At 32.3% G+C, this 18,067-nt stretch overlaps 3 protein-coding genes across 6 annotated transcripts in view; all 3 read right to left on the reverse strand.

Annotated features, from left to right (window-relative positions):
• Positions 1-3,861: 3,861 nt before the first annotated feature.
• On the reverse strand, positions 3,862-8,391 carry LOC108733738. 3 transcript variants are annotated; one of them, XM_018465033.2, is made up of 5 exons: positions 8,073-8,391; positions 5,479-6,561; positions 5,212-5,421; positions 4,971-5,151; positions 3,862-4,116 (listed from the first exon to the last, which is right to left on the reverse strand). In XM_018465033.2, exons 1-5 carry the CDS (start codon positions 8,151-8,153, stop codon positions 3,953-3,955), a joined length of 1,719 nt encoding a protein of 572 aa, XP_018320535.1. In that variant the 5' UTR covers positions 8,154-8,391; the 3' UTR covers positions 3,862-3,952. The 3 variants fall into 3 exon arrangements, with proteins under 3 accessions (XP_018320535.1, XP_018320551.1, XP_018320543.1); XM_018465041.2 differs by having other exon boundaries at positions 3,996-4,116; positions 4,975-5,151; XM_018465049.2 differs by lacking the exon at positions 5,479-6,561.
• Positions 8,392-8,546: 155 nt separating this feature from the next.
• LOC108733059 lies at positions 8,547-17,779 on the reverse strand. Of its 2 annotated transcripts, none has more exons than XM_025981102.1 (6): positions 17,502-17,779; positions 10,737-11,861; positions 10,442-10,684; positions 10,201-10,384; positions 9,966-10,141; positions 8,547-8,795 (listed from the first exon to the last, which is right to left on the reverse strand). In XM_025981102.1, the coding sequence occupies exons 1-5, from the start codon at positions 17,514-17,516 to the stop codon at positions 9,978-9,980; spliced, it is 1,731 nt and encodes a 576-aa protein (XP_025836887.1). In that variant the 5' UTR covers positions 17,517-17,779; the 3' UTR covers positions 8,547-8,795; positions 9,966-9,977. The 2 variants fall into 2 exon arrangements, with proteins under 2 accessions (XP_025836887.1, XP_025836886.1); XM_025981101.1 differs by lacking the exon at positions 17,502-17,779 and adding an exon at positions 13,062-13,424.
• The window catches only part of LOC108733066 (mpv17-like protein), a 4,837-nt gene continuing 2,647 nt past the window's right edge, over positions 15,878-18,067 (reverse strand). The window contains exons 4-6 of the mRNA XM_025981107.1: positions 16,860-16,948; positions 16,691-16,803; positions 15,878-16,486 (exon numbers count right to left, since the gene is read on the reverse strand). Of these exons, the coding sequence (XP_025836892.1) occupies positions 16,284-16,486; positions 16,691-16,803; positions 16,860-16,948 (405 nt within the window). The 3' untranslated portion in view covers positions 15,878-16,283. The remainder of the gene's footprint in view (positions 16,487-16,690; positions 16,804-16,859; positions 16,949-18,067) is intronic.

The raw sequence follows: 18,067 nt of genomic DNA on the forward strand, positions 1-18,067 counted from the left end.
GTATAGGTACTTACATACGTACTAAAGAACATAACCTGTTTTTAAAAATAGAATCAATTACTAAAATGCATTTGGGTAATAATCGCAAAGTCCAATAATACAATGTTATAAAAAATGTTTATACCTAAACATTTTGATTAATAAAAGTAATTACATAGGTGCATACATGGGCGTACTCAGCTTTTGACTCAGAGGGGAGTGGGGGCAATGAGATGTTTTCTATGCAATAATTAAATACAATGTGCATTTATGTAAATTATTATTAATCATATAGAGCAACGATCGCATGAAAGTAAATTATTCAAACGAGTTATTTAAAAAATACTTTTGTGTAGATGACACAGTACGTTTGAGCTTTGAGCGTCACTCTTATCATTTTGTAGGAAGGAATACCTGTGTCTTTTTTGGACTTCGATAAAAATTTTCAAAAAAAACATCTGAACCTAACCTAAAATTGCTTGCCTAGGTGCCGAAAGGAACCTATACGTAGGGCTGCATTAAATTGAAAATAAGTAGTTTGAGCATTTATCATTAGATATGAAATATTATTCTGAAAATTCATTTCTTGAATTCTTTTTTGCCCACTACACACTTCCTCAAATTAATGAGGAAAAATTTGTTGCTGTTGTCACACCCCCGCCGGGAATCGAACCCGGGCTCTTTGGCTTTACGCGCCAATGCTTTGACCACTAAGCTACGAGAGATGACAACAGCAACAACGACAAACCGTACTTATTAGGTCACAAATCCGTCGAACTAATATATACTATGATTAAACATACATACAATTTTTTAGACATCTTTTAGAAGTGAGTTAGTTTAATATGAAATATTATTCTGAAAATTCATTTCTTGAATTCTTTTTTGCCCACTACACACTTCCTCAAATTAATGAGGAAAAATTTGTTGCTGTTGTCACACCCCCGCCGNAACAGTCTAATATTCGTTTGAACTTTGTCTTATGTTGAACTTCGACTTTTTCTTAAAATTAATTATGTATAAACTAAGGAAAACAAACGACACGCGATTTATTAATAATAGTAATATTCTGCAGTAATATTATTACGAATGGAACGCTAACAACAATAAGATAGATACGGTACATTTTTTTTGTATGCTATTTGGACTATAATGACCATTGGCCCCTATCATAAATTCATTTAATTCATTCGTCTTTATCAAACGAAAAATCTTGGTGTTTTTTCGTACCAAAACGGTAGTGTCTTAACATTAGTACGTAGTACAATAATTAAAAAGTGGCTTAAATACTAAGAAATTGGTGTATTTCTACGTTTAACATCGCTGGCTTGAGGGGGGTAGTTGCCTGTTCTTGCGCCCCTCGGTACGCCCATGGGTGCTTTGTTCAAATAATAAAAAAAAATCTTGTTACTAATACTGTTATTATTATTTCCAAATAATTATTATGGTGACAGTTGATTTAATGCTTACAACGATTATGTGTTTGTTTTCTCGTTAATATTCATGAATTTACAAGATTTAAAACCTTTTTTTCGATTTAATTCGAGATCATTGAATCGCTGCTTTAGTTGTTATTCGTATTCCTTGGGCTCTTGTAGAAAACAAATATAGTAATTTTAAGTAAAATAAAACATGCATATTTAACCTCGACCTTACATAGCGTTGATGAAATTTTAAATAAATAGCGTTATTTGCAAATATTAGCTGTCTCTCTAGGCTAGGGTTATGTGTATTAATTTTTAATAGAAAAACGTTGTTCTTCATTGTTTATTAATTCCAATGGCATTAACGAGCCCGTATCAAATATGTTCATTTTTTTGTTTTAAGCTTGTGTGAAATAGTATTTTTATTATTTTAATTTGAAAAATAATTAAAGTAACTTTTGCAATTTTTGTTAGTGACAGTTTGAATATATTTTAACGTTTTAATTTCGTACTCCACCCTATAAATTTAATTAGCTGTTAGCGATAGGCTAACCTTGGAGCTTTTAAGAAAAACGTATATAATGATAGAGTTTATTACAAGTACATTATTAAGTTTTACATGAATTAGCTTTTACATTGTTTGTTTTTATGATATTAATGTTAGCAAAATTGCAGGGCCGCATTCATAAAGTTTATTCGCCAGTTCTTTACTTTTCGTTAATTGATTATTGATTCGGTTTCATTGACAGTTAGCTGATCGGGTTTCCCTATTATTATTATTATTGTAAAACCATTAATAAATGCGCCAGAATTAGTACGTTTTCCTAATTAGTTGCATTAGTAGGTTTTACGTATTTGTTATAGTAAAAAATTTTTAATCATTAACAGTATCGGAATTAATTACAAAAATTAAATATACACGTCTCTTAGTGTATTGGTGTATTGTTTTCAAACAATTTGCATTCAAATTCATACCGTTGATAAGGTTAAAAACATTTCAATAGAGAAACGTTATTTGTAGGCATATAAAACTTTGAACGAGCATTTGTTCATTAGCTTACATTAGTGTTATAAATATCTATACAATAATCAAAAGGAACGTATTAATTAATCTAAAATGAATTACATTAAAACCAAATTTTATTAATTAATTCATTGTTTTTACGTAATTTTGGGAATTTCTTAATTTCTTTGCAGTATTGGCTGTACGTTGGGTTGTCTATAAATTTGTAATTTATCGTAAAAAAAAAAATTAATACCCCTAACTAAATGCACATCATCATCATCATAAGGTCATCAGTCCTAAGTCTGGTTGGACACGTACCTCCACTCTTTCCTATCCTGAGCTAAACTAACTATTTGCGAACAGTAATCTAATCTAGGTCTACCTCTACCCCTTCTAACTCCTGTTTCTGCCTCTAATATGTCTCTGACTAGACCTTCATGCCTAAGAAGGTGTCCTACCAACCTATCTCGCCTATTTTTTATTGACTTCCATAGAGTCCTCTGTTCTCCTATTCTTTCCAATACCTCTTCATTTCTAACCTTTTCTACCCACGATATCCTCATCATCCGCCTATAACACCACATTTCGAACGCTTCTAACCTTTTCTTTTCCGCCGCTCCCACTGTCCATGTTTCGCACCCGTACAACGCCGTGCTCCAAACATACACCTTTAACAACCTTTTTCGAATTTCTAAATTAACCGTTCGCGAGCATAGAAATGTAGTGATTTACTTTAGTTTAAAATTGTCCCGGCGCCTCCACCAAAATTTTCAATAAAATGTGTGTATTTTCATGAACGTCTTATTTTTTGATATTAAATCAATAGCCCATAATAAAAATTAACTAATCAGTAACTTAATCATTTTTTAACAGTTTCAAATAAAAATATGTTAGGGTTCTCAATTAAATTTACAAAAAAAAAAATGTATTTAAAAATATTACTAATCAGTTAATTATTTCTACGAAATATTTTGTAGTTTGTTCTAGGATAGTACTAAGTTTCGTGTAAGAAAGTTATTTTTATGAGAAAAAAGTTTTTCGATATTCTTTATAGTTGCATTATTAGCATTGCAAAATTTACTGTAGGTTGGGTTGTCTATACAATATCAATATTCCATTACCAATTGTAGTTTCATTTATTGTCAAATGAAAACTACAAATTAACATCCCTAACTGCATATACGAGCAAAAAATACAGTTAAAGATGAAAAGTCATCAAGCTATTTCAATGAAACCGGAATTATAACTCGTTTACTGTTATTATTTGAAATTGTCCCGGCGCCTCCCCCAAAATTTTCAATAAAATTTTTTGATAGTTCCTAATAACGCATTTTCATTATATCTTATTTTCAACATTTAAACGATAGTTTACAAGATTAACTTATTAAATTGTAACATCAAATGAAACGGGACCGTAGTTACTTTTTAATTCCTTAAATAAAAAAATTGGAAACAAGCTTATCAATATTTATTATAAAAAAATTAAAAATTAATTTTTCGTTTTGTCAAGACTAGTATAGTGATTTACATATTTTGTAGATTTTTAAATCATAAGAGGGCCAGTAATTTCATTTTCGAGCATTTTTAAATATTTAGGTACGTTGTCCAATATTTCTTGTAAATTGTCGTCTTTTGAGAAGAGGGCTTGGTCCACTATTAATCCCATATAAAATTTTTTGTTGAAGGTCAGGCACGTAAGTCCCACTCCTGCAAAATTCATTAGTTAATGTATTAATAGCCTTTAACATTATCAATAACATTTTTAAATTTCGATTTCAAAATTTGTATTAGAAAAAAATAGTGTCCGACCGAAAGTTCGGTTTCGGTTTCGGTCAAGTTTCGGCAAAAAAACGAGTTTCGGTTTAGTTTCGGTTTCGGCAGCAAACCTGCCGAAACTACAACCGAAACCGAAACTGCGTTCGGGAGTTCTCGCGCTCTGCTCGGTCATGTTCGGCGCGATAAATTCCATCCAAGTGAAGTATACTATACTTACTCAAATACACATCTCTCCTATTTAAGGTATTTTTAAGGCGCAATTAAGTATTTCCTTAAATGAGGGGTTGTTATGTTGATTTTGATTTGATTATCGATAAGTGAAAATATCAAAGACTGCAGAGCTATGTGATTTAAAGATAAAAAAATAAAACTAACGTTTTCTTTATTTTTCTCTCAAAACATGATCCTTATAAGGAAGTTTCGGTTTCGGTTTCGGTTTCGGCCGAAACTGAGACCGTTGCCGAAATTCGGTTTCGGTTTCGGTCGTAAAAACCAGTTTCGGTCGGACACTAGNGATTTGATTATCAATAAGTGAAAATATCAAAGACTGCAGAGCTATGTGATTTAAAGATAAAAAAATAAAACTGACTGATTATAATAACGTTTTCTTTATTTTTCTCTCAAAACATGATCCTTATAAGGAAGTTTCGATTTCGGTTTCGGCCGAAACTGAGACCGTTGCCGAAATTCGGTTTCGGTTTCGGTTTCGGTCGTAAATACCAGTTTCGGTCGGACACTAGAAAAAAACTAATTCAGTCTTATCACCCTGTATAATAGTTTAATACCTACGTATCCTCTGTTTGGCAACCAATATAATAATTCTGTGACAGGTAATACATTGAAAAATGAAAAAGCGTCCGGACCTGGCAGAACGCTTATAAATGAAGTAAATTTTGATAATTGATAAAAATAGTGTACAAGGAAAACTGGTATTACTGCGTTAAAAGTTAGTCCCCAGTAGTTAATCTGCAATAAAAATATAAAATTATTATTTTGCGTTACAGCATTTTAAAGGGTTACACTTGCATGAAAATCAATCGAATCTCTTAATCGATGCTCCTGCAGCGCAGTTTCTCTAAATCTTTGAATAAGTGTATCATTTGAAATTTCAACGGGCATGTTAAACAATGCCACGGCAAAGTTGTTGGTAAAAGTCACTTTCTCAGTACGGTCCTGCTTAAAGTCTATTTTAGTCGGTACAACTCCGGTTATATATTTGGGTAATTCTTTCGTTTTCTGTTTCAAAAAAAGAATTGTTATTTAACCGACTGTGTAAGCGATTTGTAAAATTACTTTTTGAAAATATTCATGCAAACTTGCGGAAAATGCCGTCATTATGAAATCGTTAAAACAACTTCCAGTTACTTTTCTTTTCAATCTTCTGATAAGCGGAACTAATTCTTCACGATCTTCTGTGTTCCAATAGAATTTTTTACGTCCACTAAGTTTAGGCCCATGTAATATGTTTACATCTTTCGGTCTCAGAAAATTTTGTACTATGATACAATTTGGAAGGAAAGTTATAAAGATCAGAAAACTTGTTATCATCTTTATATATTCGGTTGCTAAGGTTTTTATCTTATTGCTCATTTTTTCATTACAATATTGATCTTTCTTTGAACTAATTCCGTTATCGTTCATACTATTGGTATTACCGTCTTTAATAGTGTTCTGTTCGACAATTGTAAACGGGGTGGAATTAATAAAATTGAAAATCGAAAAGCCGTCTCCAAGACTGTGGTGGATTCTCACAATTATTGGATAGTTCTTTTTAGTATCGGCTTCTTTCCATATTATCGGTTTTTTCGAAACCAGTATTTCACAATACCTGGTGTGATTTTGTGGTAAAGGGTTGTTGCAATACATTGACAATTTCTTCTCCAAATCACCACGATTAATGAACTGTTTCGCGGGATCATCGGTGTCGAACTCTACAATACATTCATCTGAAAGCGACCCCTCGTCGATGTTATAAAAATAACCCAAACTTTTATGAAAACTATAAACGAGCTTTGTATCTTTTAGAGAACCATACTGTGTTTCATTTAATATCGCTTCTTTCACTGTTTCGTAAACACTTTTTGACATGCCTTCAACTTCTTCGACCAGTAGCAGGGCTACTACAATATTTCTGGACTGCGGTTCTTCAACTAACCAAATTACGTCTCTTCCAGCTACAAACCCTTTAAACTTTTCTTTGTACTTGGCTTTTAATATTACGTAAACCAACCCTCGGTATAGGGTGCATAAAATAACTACGGCGATCAGTAAGGGCACCACCACCACTGATATAAGAAGGCATGCCGTCGCGAAAATGTATTTTGAGAAACAGTTACTCAGGAATGATAGATTGTGCCTGTCATTATTTTTAACACTCTAGAAAACAAGGAATATTATGGTTATGTGGTACGATATCGGTTATAACGACAACTCTGATGTAACGTCAATCATAACTAGGGTTGCCACCCGTACTTCATTATAAAGTATTGTACTCTATTTCGACTGTGCGTACGTTATACTTTACAAGACACATAAAGTACGCAAAAATACTTTATTTAAGGCCTTAAGTAAACATCGTAATTTTGAAAGCGATTATTCGAAATTCAGAGTATTTTTACATCAATAATATTACAAAGAAAAAATAGCAAGCCATATTTACGGAACAACCTGATTTCCCAAATCTGTTCAAGGTAATGTCACTTTTGCTGTCCGTTCCGGCCACTTCAGCATTTACAGAAAGGGTTTTCTCTGTTATGTACGCAAAGTGGCGGGACGACAGGAATAAAGCTTCATTAAAACTAATTAAAAATGAACTTTTAGTTTACTTAAATCTTTGTTTGCCATGTTTAGAGGCTATTAATGTATTTGTTACTGACTGCTAGGTGTAACAAAAAATATGTTTTTAAAAACAAAAAATGAAATACTTTATTTTTATGCCGAGTACTATTTGTTTTGAACCTTTTAGTCCAGAAATACTTTGTGTAAAGCATGAAAAGGTGGCAACCCTAATCATAAGTTATATGTATTATAAATGCGAATGTTTGTTTGTTGTTCTGCTTTGCACGCCTTAACCACCCAACCGATTATCATGAAATTTTGTACATCCATTGTCAGGGATACAAAAAAGGACATAGGGTACCATTAATTCAGAAAAAAAATACTGTTCCCCAGATATAGAAAAATTAGTTTTATGTGGTCGATTTCACGCCTTAATAACTCAATCGATCATCATGAAATTTTATAGACACATTGTCAGGGGTACAAAAAAGGGCATAGGGTACCTTTTATCCAGAAAAAAAATACTGACCCCCAAGAGTAGAAAAATTAGTTTTATGTGGTCGATTTCACGCCTTAACTACTCAATCGATTATCATGAAATTTTTTAGACAAATTGTTAGGGGTGCGGAAAAGGACATAGGGTACCTTTTATCCAAAAAAAAATACTGTTCCCAAAGGATAGAAAAATTAGTTATATGTGGTCGTCGATGATATAGACATCACGGGCGAAGCCGCGGGTTAGACAAATTGTTAGGGGTGCGGAAAAGGACATAGGGTACCTTTTATCCAAAAAAAAATACTGTTCCCAAAGGATAGAAAAATTAGTTATATGTGGTCGTCGATGATATAGACATCACGGGCGAAGCCGCGGGTTTTTAATAATTCAAATAAACGCTAAAAATTCCGATAATATTTAACGTCATCTTTTTATTGCTACAAATAATTGAAACGATTTAAATTATCAGGAAGAAAAAATGAAAATTATAAACAATAATCATAAAAAACGAATCCATTTATCTATAAGGTCTTGGGCAACAGCCCCCCTCCCCCAAAGATGTCTAATTTTCTAAATTAATTATTTATGTTCTAAATATTGTACATGTACTTACCGTGTTTAAATAAAAACTGACAAACTGGCTTAAAATTGCACCTGTAAGAATTTGAAGTATCCAATCACATTCTAACCACATCTTGACTGACCATTATATGTATAATAACTTCCGGTTCGAACATAAATATGTATGTTATAAACAGTCTAATATTCGTTTGAACTTTGTCTTATGTTGAACTTCGACTTTTTCTTAAAATTAATTATGTATAAACTAAGGAAAACAAACGACACGCGATTTATTAATAATAGTAATATTCTGCAGTAATATTATTACGAATGGAACGCTAACAACAATAAGATAGATACTATTATCAATAATAGATCCATGTGCACTAATTGCCTCTGCAACTTTGGTTCTTATCATTATCACATTTCGATATACATATGTGCATATACATATATATATATCTATCCTCAAACTACGTACTATCTTTTAGAACGATTGCTATTTGAAAAGTATTAATATAAGAACTATTATGTACGTATTTATTTAACTTTCGTAAATATAAAATTGCGCTGGGCAAATTTTCGTGTTCTTGTAACACTTTATTTATTTGGCTTACATATTTACTTTTACTCTATGTAATCTAACATTTTCCCATTGTCTGTTTTCAAAATCCATTGTTTTCTTATCTGCACTGCCCAAATCATTTTTTTTTCAGTCTTCTAATATATCCAATATACTTACACATATATACAGTTGGATTAACTGGAGATAGATCTTCAAAAAAAAAAAGATTAAAATTATTAGTGTTTATGAATAATTATTAAAGGTGTATGTTTGGAGCATTGTACGGGTGCGAAACATGGACAGTGAGCGCTGCGGAAAAGAAAAGGTTAGAACCGTTCGAAATGTGGTGTTAAGGGCGAATGATGAGGATACCGTGAATAGAAAAGGTTAGAAATGAAGAGGTAATCACCATCATAAGGTCGTCAGTCCTAAGACTGGTTGGACACGTACCTCCACTCTTTCCTATCCTGAGCTAAACTTCGCATTTCCCTAAAACTAGAACAACCCACATCCTTAACTATTTGCGAACAGTAATCTAATCTAGGTCTACCTCTACCCCTCCTAACTCCTGTTTCTGCCTCTAATATGTCTCTGACTAGACCTTCATGCCTGAGAAGGTATCCTACCAACCTATCTCGCCTATTTTTTATTGACTTCCATAGAGTCCTCTGTTCTCCTATTCTTTCCAATACCTCTTCATTTCTAACCTTTTCTACCCACGATATCCTCATCATCCGCCTATAACACCACATTTCGAACGCTTCTAACCTTTTCTTTTCCGCCGCGCCCACTGTCCATGTTTCGCACCCGTACAACGCCGTGCTCCAAACATACACCTTTAACAACCTTTTTCGAATTTCTAAATTAACCGTTCGCGAGCATAGAAGTGACTTATTTTTATTAAAGGCGACACGACCCTGCGCTATCTTCTGCTTTATATCCCTACTACTCCTTCCATCCTCACTTATCTGACTTCCTAGGTATCTAAAATCAGCCACTTCTTCTAATTTTTCGTCTCCTATCTTTATATTCGTCCTTTCCCTACTTTTTCTTCCCTGAAGAGGTATTAGAAAGAATAGGATAACAAAAGACTCTATGGAAGTCAATAAGAAATAGGCGAGATACATTTGTAGGAGACCTTCTCAGGCATGAAGGTTTCAGATAGTTAAAGATATGGGTTGTTCTAGTTTTAGGTTTAGGGAAATGCGAAGATTATTTCAGGAAAGAATGGTGGTACGTATCCAACCAGTCTTAGGACTAACGACCTTATGATAATGAGTAATAATTATAAATCTCCCAAAAAATATCATTATCATTATATTTTTGGTGAAAACATTTTTCAACGAGGAAAATATAAATACAGCAGATGTTAGGCTTTACCTTTTCCTATTATCACACATGTATCCCAACAGCGGTTTCTTTTTCCAATTTTCTTAAATATTTCGGGACATTATCCAAAATTGTTTGTAGATCATCGTCTTCTCCAAAAAGTGCTTTGTCCACTATGAGCCCAAGTTGAAATCGCTTATCATAACTTAAACACGAAACACCTACACCTAAAAAGTTGACATACATTTCTGTTAAGTTATTTTACTCGTGTATTTTTTTGCTATACCTATATAGCCCCTATTGGGTAGCCAAAAAATCAGGTCACGAAGTATCAATTTATCAAAAACAGTAAAGGCTTCTGGACCAGGCAAGTTGCTGAAAATCATGGTACAGTGGGGAAATCTGAATAACGGGTACAGAAATGGAACTGGTATAATTGCGTTAAATACCGTCATCACCCAATAGTTTATCTGTAAAAATACTGACAATTAAAATGTGTATTATAGAAGACGGTGCAAAGTCCTTACGTGAAAGTCAATTGAATGCCTTAGCATATGGGTTTGTTTCATGGTTTCTCGTAGTCGGGATAGTACCACGGTTTTGCTACTAAAAATATGATGGGGTTTAGGAACTTCTACTGGCATATTGAACAACCCCACGGTGAAATTGTTAGTAAATACGAACTTATCCGTTTGCAGTTGTTCGACTTCTTTTACGTTCATCCTTGCTGGGACTACAGCTGTTAGATACTTTGGTAGACTTTTAGATTTCTGTAACGAGAAAGTAAGTGTGCCTGTTCATACTGCCCGTAAAGCACTTTACCTTTTGGAAATATTCGTGGAAACTTGCGGAAACTGCCGTGAATAATATGTCCAAAAATGACGCTCCTGGGATTCTTTTGCGTAATGTTCTTGTCAACTCAACAAGTTCTTCGTCATCCTCAGTCTTCCAGTAGAAGGACTTTTCACCGCTCAACTCTGGTCCATGCAAAGGATTAACATCTGTGGGCCTCATCCAAAGTTGTATGGCTAATGTGGTCGGTCCAAAAATTAATATGATCATGTTACCAAGCAGTTGCTCTCCCAAAAATTTAATTACATTTTGGACAACGTTCCAATACGTGTCTTCTTTAAATTTGTCAACTTTGTCGTTGGTTGTCTTCGCTTTTCTGGTGATGTTGTTATTGTTGTTGTTGTTATTGTTACCGGTAATGTACTCATGGGATGTGTCCAATGTTTCTTTGACTTTAATTGGACCGTCTGTGAAGCAGTTGGTAAGGATTTGAAGGATGCATATACCATCGGCAAGACTGTGGTGGACTTTGAAGATGCAGGCATAGCATTTTTTGGTGTCTGTCTTCTTCCAAAGTATCGGTTTTTTACCTATCAGCACTTCCATGTGAACCGAGTGATTTTTGGGCAATGGTAAGTTTCCCACTTCTGATAGTTTCTTCCTCAGTTCTTCGTGTGTCATGAACTCTTGGTTGGGATCGTCGGTATCAAATTCCGATATATATTCCGAAGGATGTACCGTATCCTTAAGTAAATAGAGATAGCCAAACTTCCGGTGGATCGTCGAAGTAAATTTTGAGTCTCTTAGGTTGCCTATCATTATCTCTTTGATTACACGGTCTCGGACCGCTTCTGGGACAGTTTTATCCAGGTCGTCCCGTTCTTCCACTATCATGACTCCGTTTATAAGATTTTTCGACTGGTCTTCCACTACCCATATAACGTCTCGACCTGATACTAGTCCTCCATATTTTTTTCCGTACTTCTGCTTTAAAATTAAGTGCACCAGGAGTCTGTATGTGCCAAATATAATAACGACTACGGCCAGAAGGGGTAATAACACCGTGGACATTAGAAGACATAGTATGGAAAATAAGTAACGGGATCTATTGGTTGTTAAAAACTGGAGATTATGACACTTATGACTCGGGATACTCTGAAACATAAATTAATTTTATTATTTACGTGTAGGTACGTATTTGACGGGTTTTTTTTAATTATTTCTTTGGAAATTATTTTGTTTATGAAAATATGTTTGTTCAAAGAAGTAATTTTGTTTATGCAGCTGCGTTAAAAGAATATTTCAGCTAAACAAATATTTGCAAAAATTAATTATTTATTTAGGGTAAACAGATTGTTTTTTTAGGACCATTTCCTAATTTGCATAATATATTTGCTAGGTTTATTTTTGTATTATTTTAGAATTTAAAAAAAATAAAATTTAAATTGGAATGATGATCCCAGGTGATAGTTTATTAACTATTAGTTGTTTATTGTTAATCATTTCCTGCGTGCCAAATCTGCCATGACGTGCTCTTTCTACGTAATAACAAGCCAAATACGATTTTTTTTTCTATATTTTCCTGTTTGCATATTTCAGTCACTAGCTATTGTTTTTATGATATGTGTACGTTCTCATCTTCGAAATTATTTAATTATTTTGTTGTCCATGTTAAACCTCACGTATACTACACAATGTTGTTTTTTTTTTCAAATCTTGAAGTCCTTGTTCCTTTTTTTAAAAGTTCCAGTTAAAACGTTAATTATTCAGAATTTTTATGACTGTTTTAATTCATAAAAAGATCGAAATAAGTGACGCACTCTCCATAAAACCTTTTAACTATAGTAATAGTAAATTTTCCAATTTTTCTCTTCATAAGAACCTTTCTCGGAATTCAAGGAATATTTTAAAAAAAAATTATTGAAATTAGTCCAGCCGTTCTCGAGTTTTTCGCTTAGCAATCATTTAGCGATCGACTTTTACATATATAGATAGATAAATGCATAAACAATTGAATGGGCGGAGTCTTGTCACTGCCCATGAGATTCTCAATTACCTCTATCATCTAATATAATGTGTTGGGAATTTAGAAAGACAACATTTTGAGGCCCTAAGAAATGTGAACACGGTTTTTTGTAAATGATTAAATAATTACCAAGTAAAAAACATTTGCGTCAAATCGATTAAAAGATCATTTTATTTAATAAAAGCATGTTTCATGTTTTAGAATCATCAAAGCATTGCAATTACATGCATGTTTTCCAAAAAAAAACTACTTATGTAACTTTATAAGTATAATATAATTTTTATATTTGACGTAAGTTTCTTAAAAATTTGCAATTAGTCAAAACTTACCGTGCTCAAGTAGTATCTCATAAAAATGGTAAATATAATGCCTATTACGGCTCCCAACACGAATTCATTGCTACTTGCTGTACTAGATTGGTATTCCTCTGGGAAGTAGGGAAAACAAATGTTTTGACTTGTCACTTTAGTGGTATAATTGCTATTTTCAATTAATTCCATTTTTACCGGAATGTGTAGTAAATATGAATACATATAACGATTATAGCTGAACTACATAACTAAACCGCCACTTTATATTTATATATATTTTAATAAGTTAGTGTATGAAAAAAAAATACGAGCACTACTACAAAGTATCGATTACATTTGAATCTCTAGCTTCTACAAGCTTAAAATTTGAACTGCTTTTTAAACAGTTACCAATTTATATATATACTGTATATGAAGAAGATCATAATCGCGTAAAATCGCCTTAACTAGTTGTAAGTCTTCTTAGTAGTAATAAAAAAAATGTCATGCATATTTATGTTCGGCCTTCGCAATAAATATATTTTATTAATGTTCTAACGTCTCTCTTTTTTGAAATTCCCCGCTGTCATTAAAAGTTTACACACAAAAAGTTTACGATTTTTTGGGGGTTCTCTACAGTCCGCGCAAGACTTTTACAGGTGGGGGGAGCAGTTTTTAATTTTCTTGTGGTTTCTTACGAAAAGGGGAGGGGTATGCAATCCATCTTACGTAAGACTAACCGAATTGCGTATGTAGTGACGTTGTTCTATGAAAATTATTTATTTCGGAACAAGTTTTTTTTTAACATAACACAGGTAATACCAAGTTATCTCCGAATTTTACTTTGATTAAATGTTTAGTAATTTTAATTAATTTTTTTGTAGTGTAACATAAAAAATGTGTCACTATTTTTATTTATGGCAGTGTAACAGANGTCATTTTTCGTGCAATATTTGTAAATAAAGTACTATCTCCGGAAAATTGTAACGTTTGTGCGTCAACAAAAATTCACCTGTAAACCAACAGGTAAGGCAAAAAGAAAGATGGACAATAAGTACTTTGTGTGTAACTGTTTCTGTAGGTGTACCTGTTTGTAACAAAGGTGATTCATGTTAAATACAGGTATAGAACGCAATAATATTCGTTATAGATTTATAGGGATATTCTTTTTCTTCGTTTATGGTAAATTTTTTGTAAAGTATTTCCGTTAGACGATACAAATGCAGTACTACCTACCTATATTGTTAAACGTGACAATTTTTGATTTCACTCTTTATCTATAATGAACAGGTAGATTGTTTTGTTCTTTATAATATCCTTGTACAAGCTTGTAATGATTTACGTGAAAATTACACTGTTTTGTTATCAGTATTTTGTGACCCTCGATAATTCTTTTTATTTGATGTATTATGTGTTTGTTTTTGATTTTTTGGTTGAAAGGACATCGACCTTGAAGCATCTATCTAACAATTAGAACGTGAACAGGTATTCTTATTTTCATTCATTATTATTTCATTAACTGTTATTTAATGATTTATACCTAACTATCGAACAAATTGCCTCCTCCAAATTCCGTAATTCGAAAGAACATTAAATAGAGAAATATACCCACCATGTTTATAAAAGGAATTTTACAATTGCCATTGTTTTTTGAGATACCAGAAACAATTAAAAACATTGTGTAACGGTTTTCTATTGTCATAACTTAATGGATTAATTTCCAAAAATAAAGGTAGATGAGCACATTAGACAGGTAAAGACAACTACAATAGTATTAATATTATATTTAATGAGGGTTGAAGCGGCAATATAATTACTTTGTTCACTGAAACGCTTTCTGGGGTCATTACTCTTTAGTTAATTAATATCAGAGCTATTATTTGAATAATTTTTATTTTCAATTCGCAGTAATTTTTTTGCCAAGTGCGACCTTTCCTGAAACATTTCTTACATCTATTTCACTGATGTAATACATTTTGTTATGGTTTATCGTACTTTAACGTATTACTTTTGCTATAACTATACCAAGAATGTTCAGTCAATGTGCTAAACAAAATTTCTTGCCAACCAAACATTTTCAATGACTATTGTACGCTTTTTTGTTCTACTAAAGTTTGTTGTGGATTATAACGTTATAAGTACCTACAACAAATTAAATATTGCTACTCATTTCTAATTTTTGGCACTAAATGTTCGTATATGCGATACAAATTAGGTGCTTCATTAAAGGAGCATAGTAATTATCATTTGGTAGTCCTTAATTTGTCTTTAGACTAATTATTTAATGATTATTAAATTTCTATGAAGTACTTGTATTATCTACTCAGTTACTTTCTCTTAAGTGTTGAATTTATCATTTTTGAAGTCATGTTTTTAAGTCAATATTCTCTGTACCTATCTAATGTGTACTTAACAAAGATTTAATTAATGCTTTCACCTGTGAACACAGGTAATTGTGGCCAATAAAATGGTAAATTATAAAGGATTTTCTTTTTCGTTTTATTTTATTTTATTTTAGATTATTGACATGTTTATTTTAATATTTTTCTAATTATTTTTTGGATTAGGATTAAACCCCGATCTTGAACGTCATATTAATTGTGTTAGATCGCCGTGTGTAGTAAACAAACTAAGCCTTCACTATTGCGAATGTTCATTGACCTTAAAAATCGATTTTTCGATATGTTTCGTTCTTCCCTGGTCGTATTAGTTGAAGGGATGTTCTTTTATTCGAATATTTACTAAAGATAATGTATGTATAATCCGCATAAGTCATGTCAGAACCTAGTCGAATGAGTCATGATGTATGACCAAGGTGCGCCAAGATATAAACTGGACTTTTACCTTTTAATAAAAAAATCTATAATTTATTTATTGATTGTGCACTATTAGAATTTAATTGTTCTCGAATTGATTATATTCCTATCGTTAGACAATATTAATTAAGGTAAAACTAGTTACATACTGTATTGTCATGTACTGTATTATACTGACCCTCTCCTCTGTCCCCATTTAGTAGAAATATTGCTTTATTATTGTTTCTACATTCTTTTTTAAATATATATTACAAAAACAAAATTATACGTAAATAAACCATAGTAAAATTATAAAAATTGACGTCTTACTACGTTTCGTATTGCATAAGATAAGTTTCATTAATTTAATTTGTGGTTCAGTGTTCAGACTGTATTCTAATTGATAACCGTGACCTAGTTGCTGGGAAAAAAAGTTTTAAAGTAACACAGGTAACACTGCTACCTGCTACTGTCGCTTAATCCAACAAAGAATGTTAACCCACGTTAAGGAACAAGTACCAACGTAAATCACCCTGAAGGAGGGTGGAACTAAGAGGAAATTTATCGTTTGAACCGGAAGCCAAAACATACAGCTCGTCTTGAACGTTGTTAAAAACTTTTCTTTTAGTTCCTTGGTACAGTCTTCTCTACCTTCTAGTAAACTCATTGCTAAAAATGAAAAAGTATGAGTACTTACCTATTTGTTTTATTGTACATGTATTTGTTATTGATTAAAAAAATTGATTTAAAAGAATATTTTGTTCTATTTACAGACTAAATTCCGAAATCGACATGTGCACTACATAATGGTGAGTTTTTTACTTTGATTTGTAGCTTTATCTACATGTTAACAAATTATTTTTTATAACTTACCGATAAAGAAAAGACAGTAAAGTGGGGGGGTAGCTAGGAATTGGTCTAGTAAAACTTTTTGCGTAACAATTTTATAAGCGGTCCCCTTCAGTTTTGAATCCAAATATCTGAACCTGCAAAATGATTTTCAGTATACACCAATCAATAAAAATGAATACGCATTTTCCACCAAATTGTTAAGTAAGGCCCCTGCAGAAGTGTCCCGTAGACCGCATATCGTCCGATAGTTTTCTTATCTAGCGGTTCTTTTTCTTCAGTCTGAAATATTTTGGTCGTTAATTAATTTTATTGCCAAACTTTTGGAATAAATTAAAATAAATTATTACNTGTCAATTAGTTGCTAATGCCATATTCAACTGTCTTAATGTATTTAAGTGATAAAATTTTATGATTTGATAAATTGATTTTGATTTTATCGAGAGTTACGTAAGAATTTTACGATTTTTTACGTTTTTTTTTTTAATCATTCGCTGTCGCAGTTAGCGAAAAAGTTCGAACAAATCAATTTTTATGCTATAGCGACTTCCTTGACACTCTGGGCAGGGCAAGAAGAACCATCCCCAAAGTTTCAAATGGCGAAGGGGTCGAATAATAGATCAAATTAAATGTTTTTGGAACGGTTGTTGCAATGAGACACCATAAAGTCCTTCTAAAAACCTTTAATTTGATGTATTATTCGACGCCCTTACCGTATGGTTCTCGTCCTGTCAGGACGTCAAAGAAATCACTATTTTATAACGCAAAATTTCCCTGTTTTGTTCTTGCTTGAGGTTCTAAAAAATCTATCAAAGTAAAGAGCTTGTTAACTTACCCCTTCAGGTAACATTTTTAAAAATTATTTCTTTCAATCGTTGGCGCTGCACCTCGCACAAACAATGTTAAGAAAATACAAAAATTTAATTAACTTTTCTGTTTTAATTCTGTTTCTTTCACTTAAAATGCACCAATAATTAACCGATTATGTGCGTTTTAAGTGTATGTGGTAACTGGACTGAATAAATATAGATAATACCAACGCCTTTTTGCAATGGTAATAATAATTAACAATCGATCTAAATTGTGTTTAGTACGTAAATGCAAAATATGCACGTTCTCTTGCACTGTGCTTTGGTGTTCTTGACATAAAACGCAGGATAATTTTTTACGTATTCATGTAGCAATAAACTGTAACAGTCGGGGGAAAACTTCTGAGAAAGTGCTTTATTTATTTGTTATTGTTATTTACATGCAACTGCAAGAATGAAAATATTCAAAATTAAGAATTCATACTTAAATATTTAATACATTATCTATCAAAAAAAGGTACCTTTAAAAAAAAAAAAAAAATACTGTTCCCAAAGGATAGAAAAATTAGTTTTATGTGGTCGTCGATGATAT

The sequence above is a fragment of the Agrilus planipennis genome, unplaced genomic scaffold, assembly GCF_000699045.2.
Source record: "Agrilus planipennis isolate EAB-ADULT unplaced genomic scaffold, Apla_2.0 scaffold1, whole genome shotgun sequence".
In the NCBI taxonomy this organism is placed as follows: Eukaryota; Metazoa; Arthropoda; class Insecta; order Coleoptera; family Buprestidae; genus Agrilus; species Agrilus planipennis.

What these genes read in the sequence shown, in the direction of transcription:
- LOC108733738 (XM_018465033.2), bottom strand. Translation starts at nt 8,153, where the DNA reads ATGTGGTTAGAATGTGATTGGATACTTCAAATTCTTACAGGTGCAATT. An exon ending in GAGATTCGATTGATTTTCAT is followed by an intron (nt 5,152 to 5,211) that starts GCAAGTGTAACC and finishes TTTTTATTGCAG; the next exon opens with ATTAACTACTGGGGACTAAC. An exon ending in GCCAAACAGAGGATACGTAG is followed by an intron (nt 4,117 to 4,970) that starts GTATTAAACTAT and finishes TGAATTTTGCAG; the next exon opens with GAGTGGGACTTACGTGCCTG.
- LOC108733059 (XM_025981101.1), bottom strand. Translation starts at nt 13,265, where the DNA reads ATGTATTCATATTTACTACACATTCCGGTAAAAATGGAATTAATTGAA. An exon ending in TGAGATACTACTTGAGCACG is followed by an intron (nt 11,862 to 13,061) that starts GTAAGTTTTGAC and finishes TTTATGTTTCAG; the next exon opens with AGTATCCCGAGTCATAAGTG. An exon ending in ACCCAATAGGGGCTATATAG is followed by an intron (nt 10,142 to 10,200) that starts GTATAGCAAAAA and finishes TCAACTTTTTAG; the next exon opens with GTGTAGGTGTTTCGTGTTTA.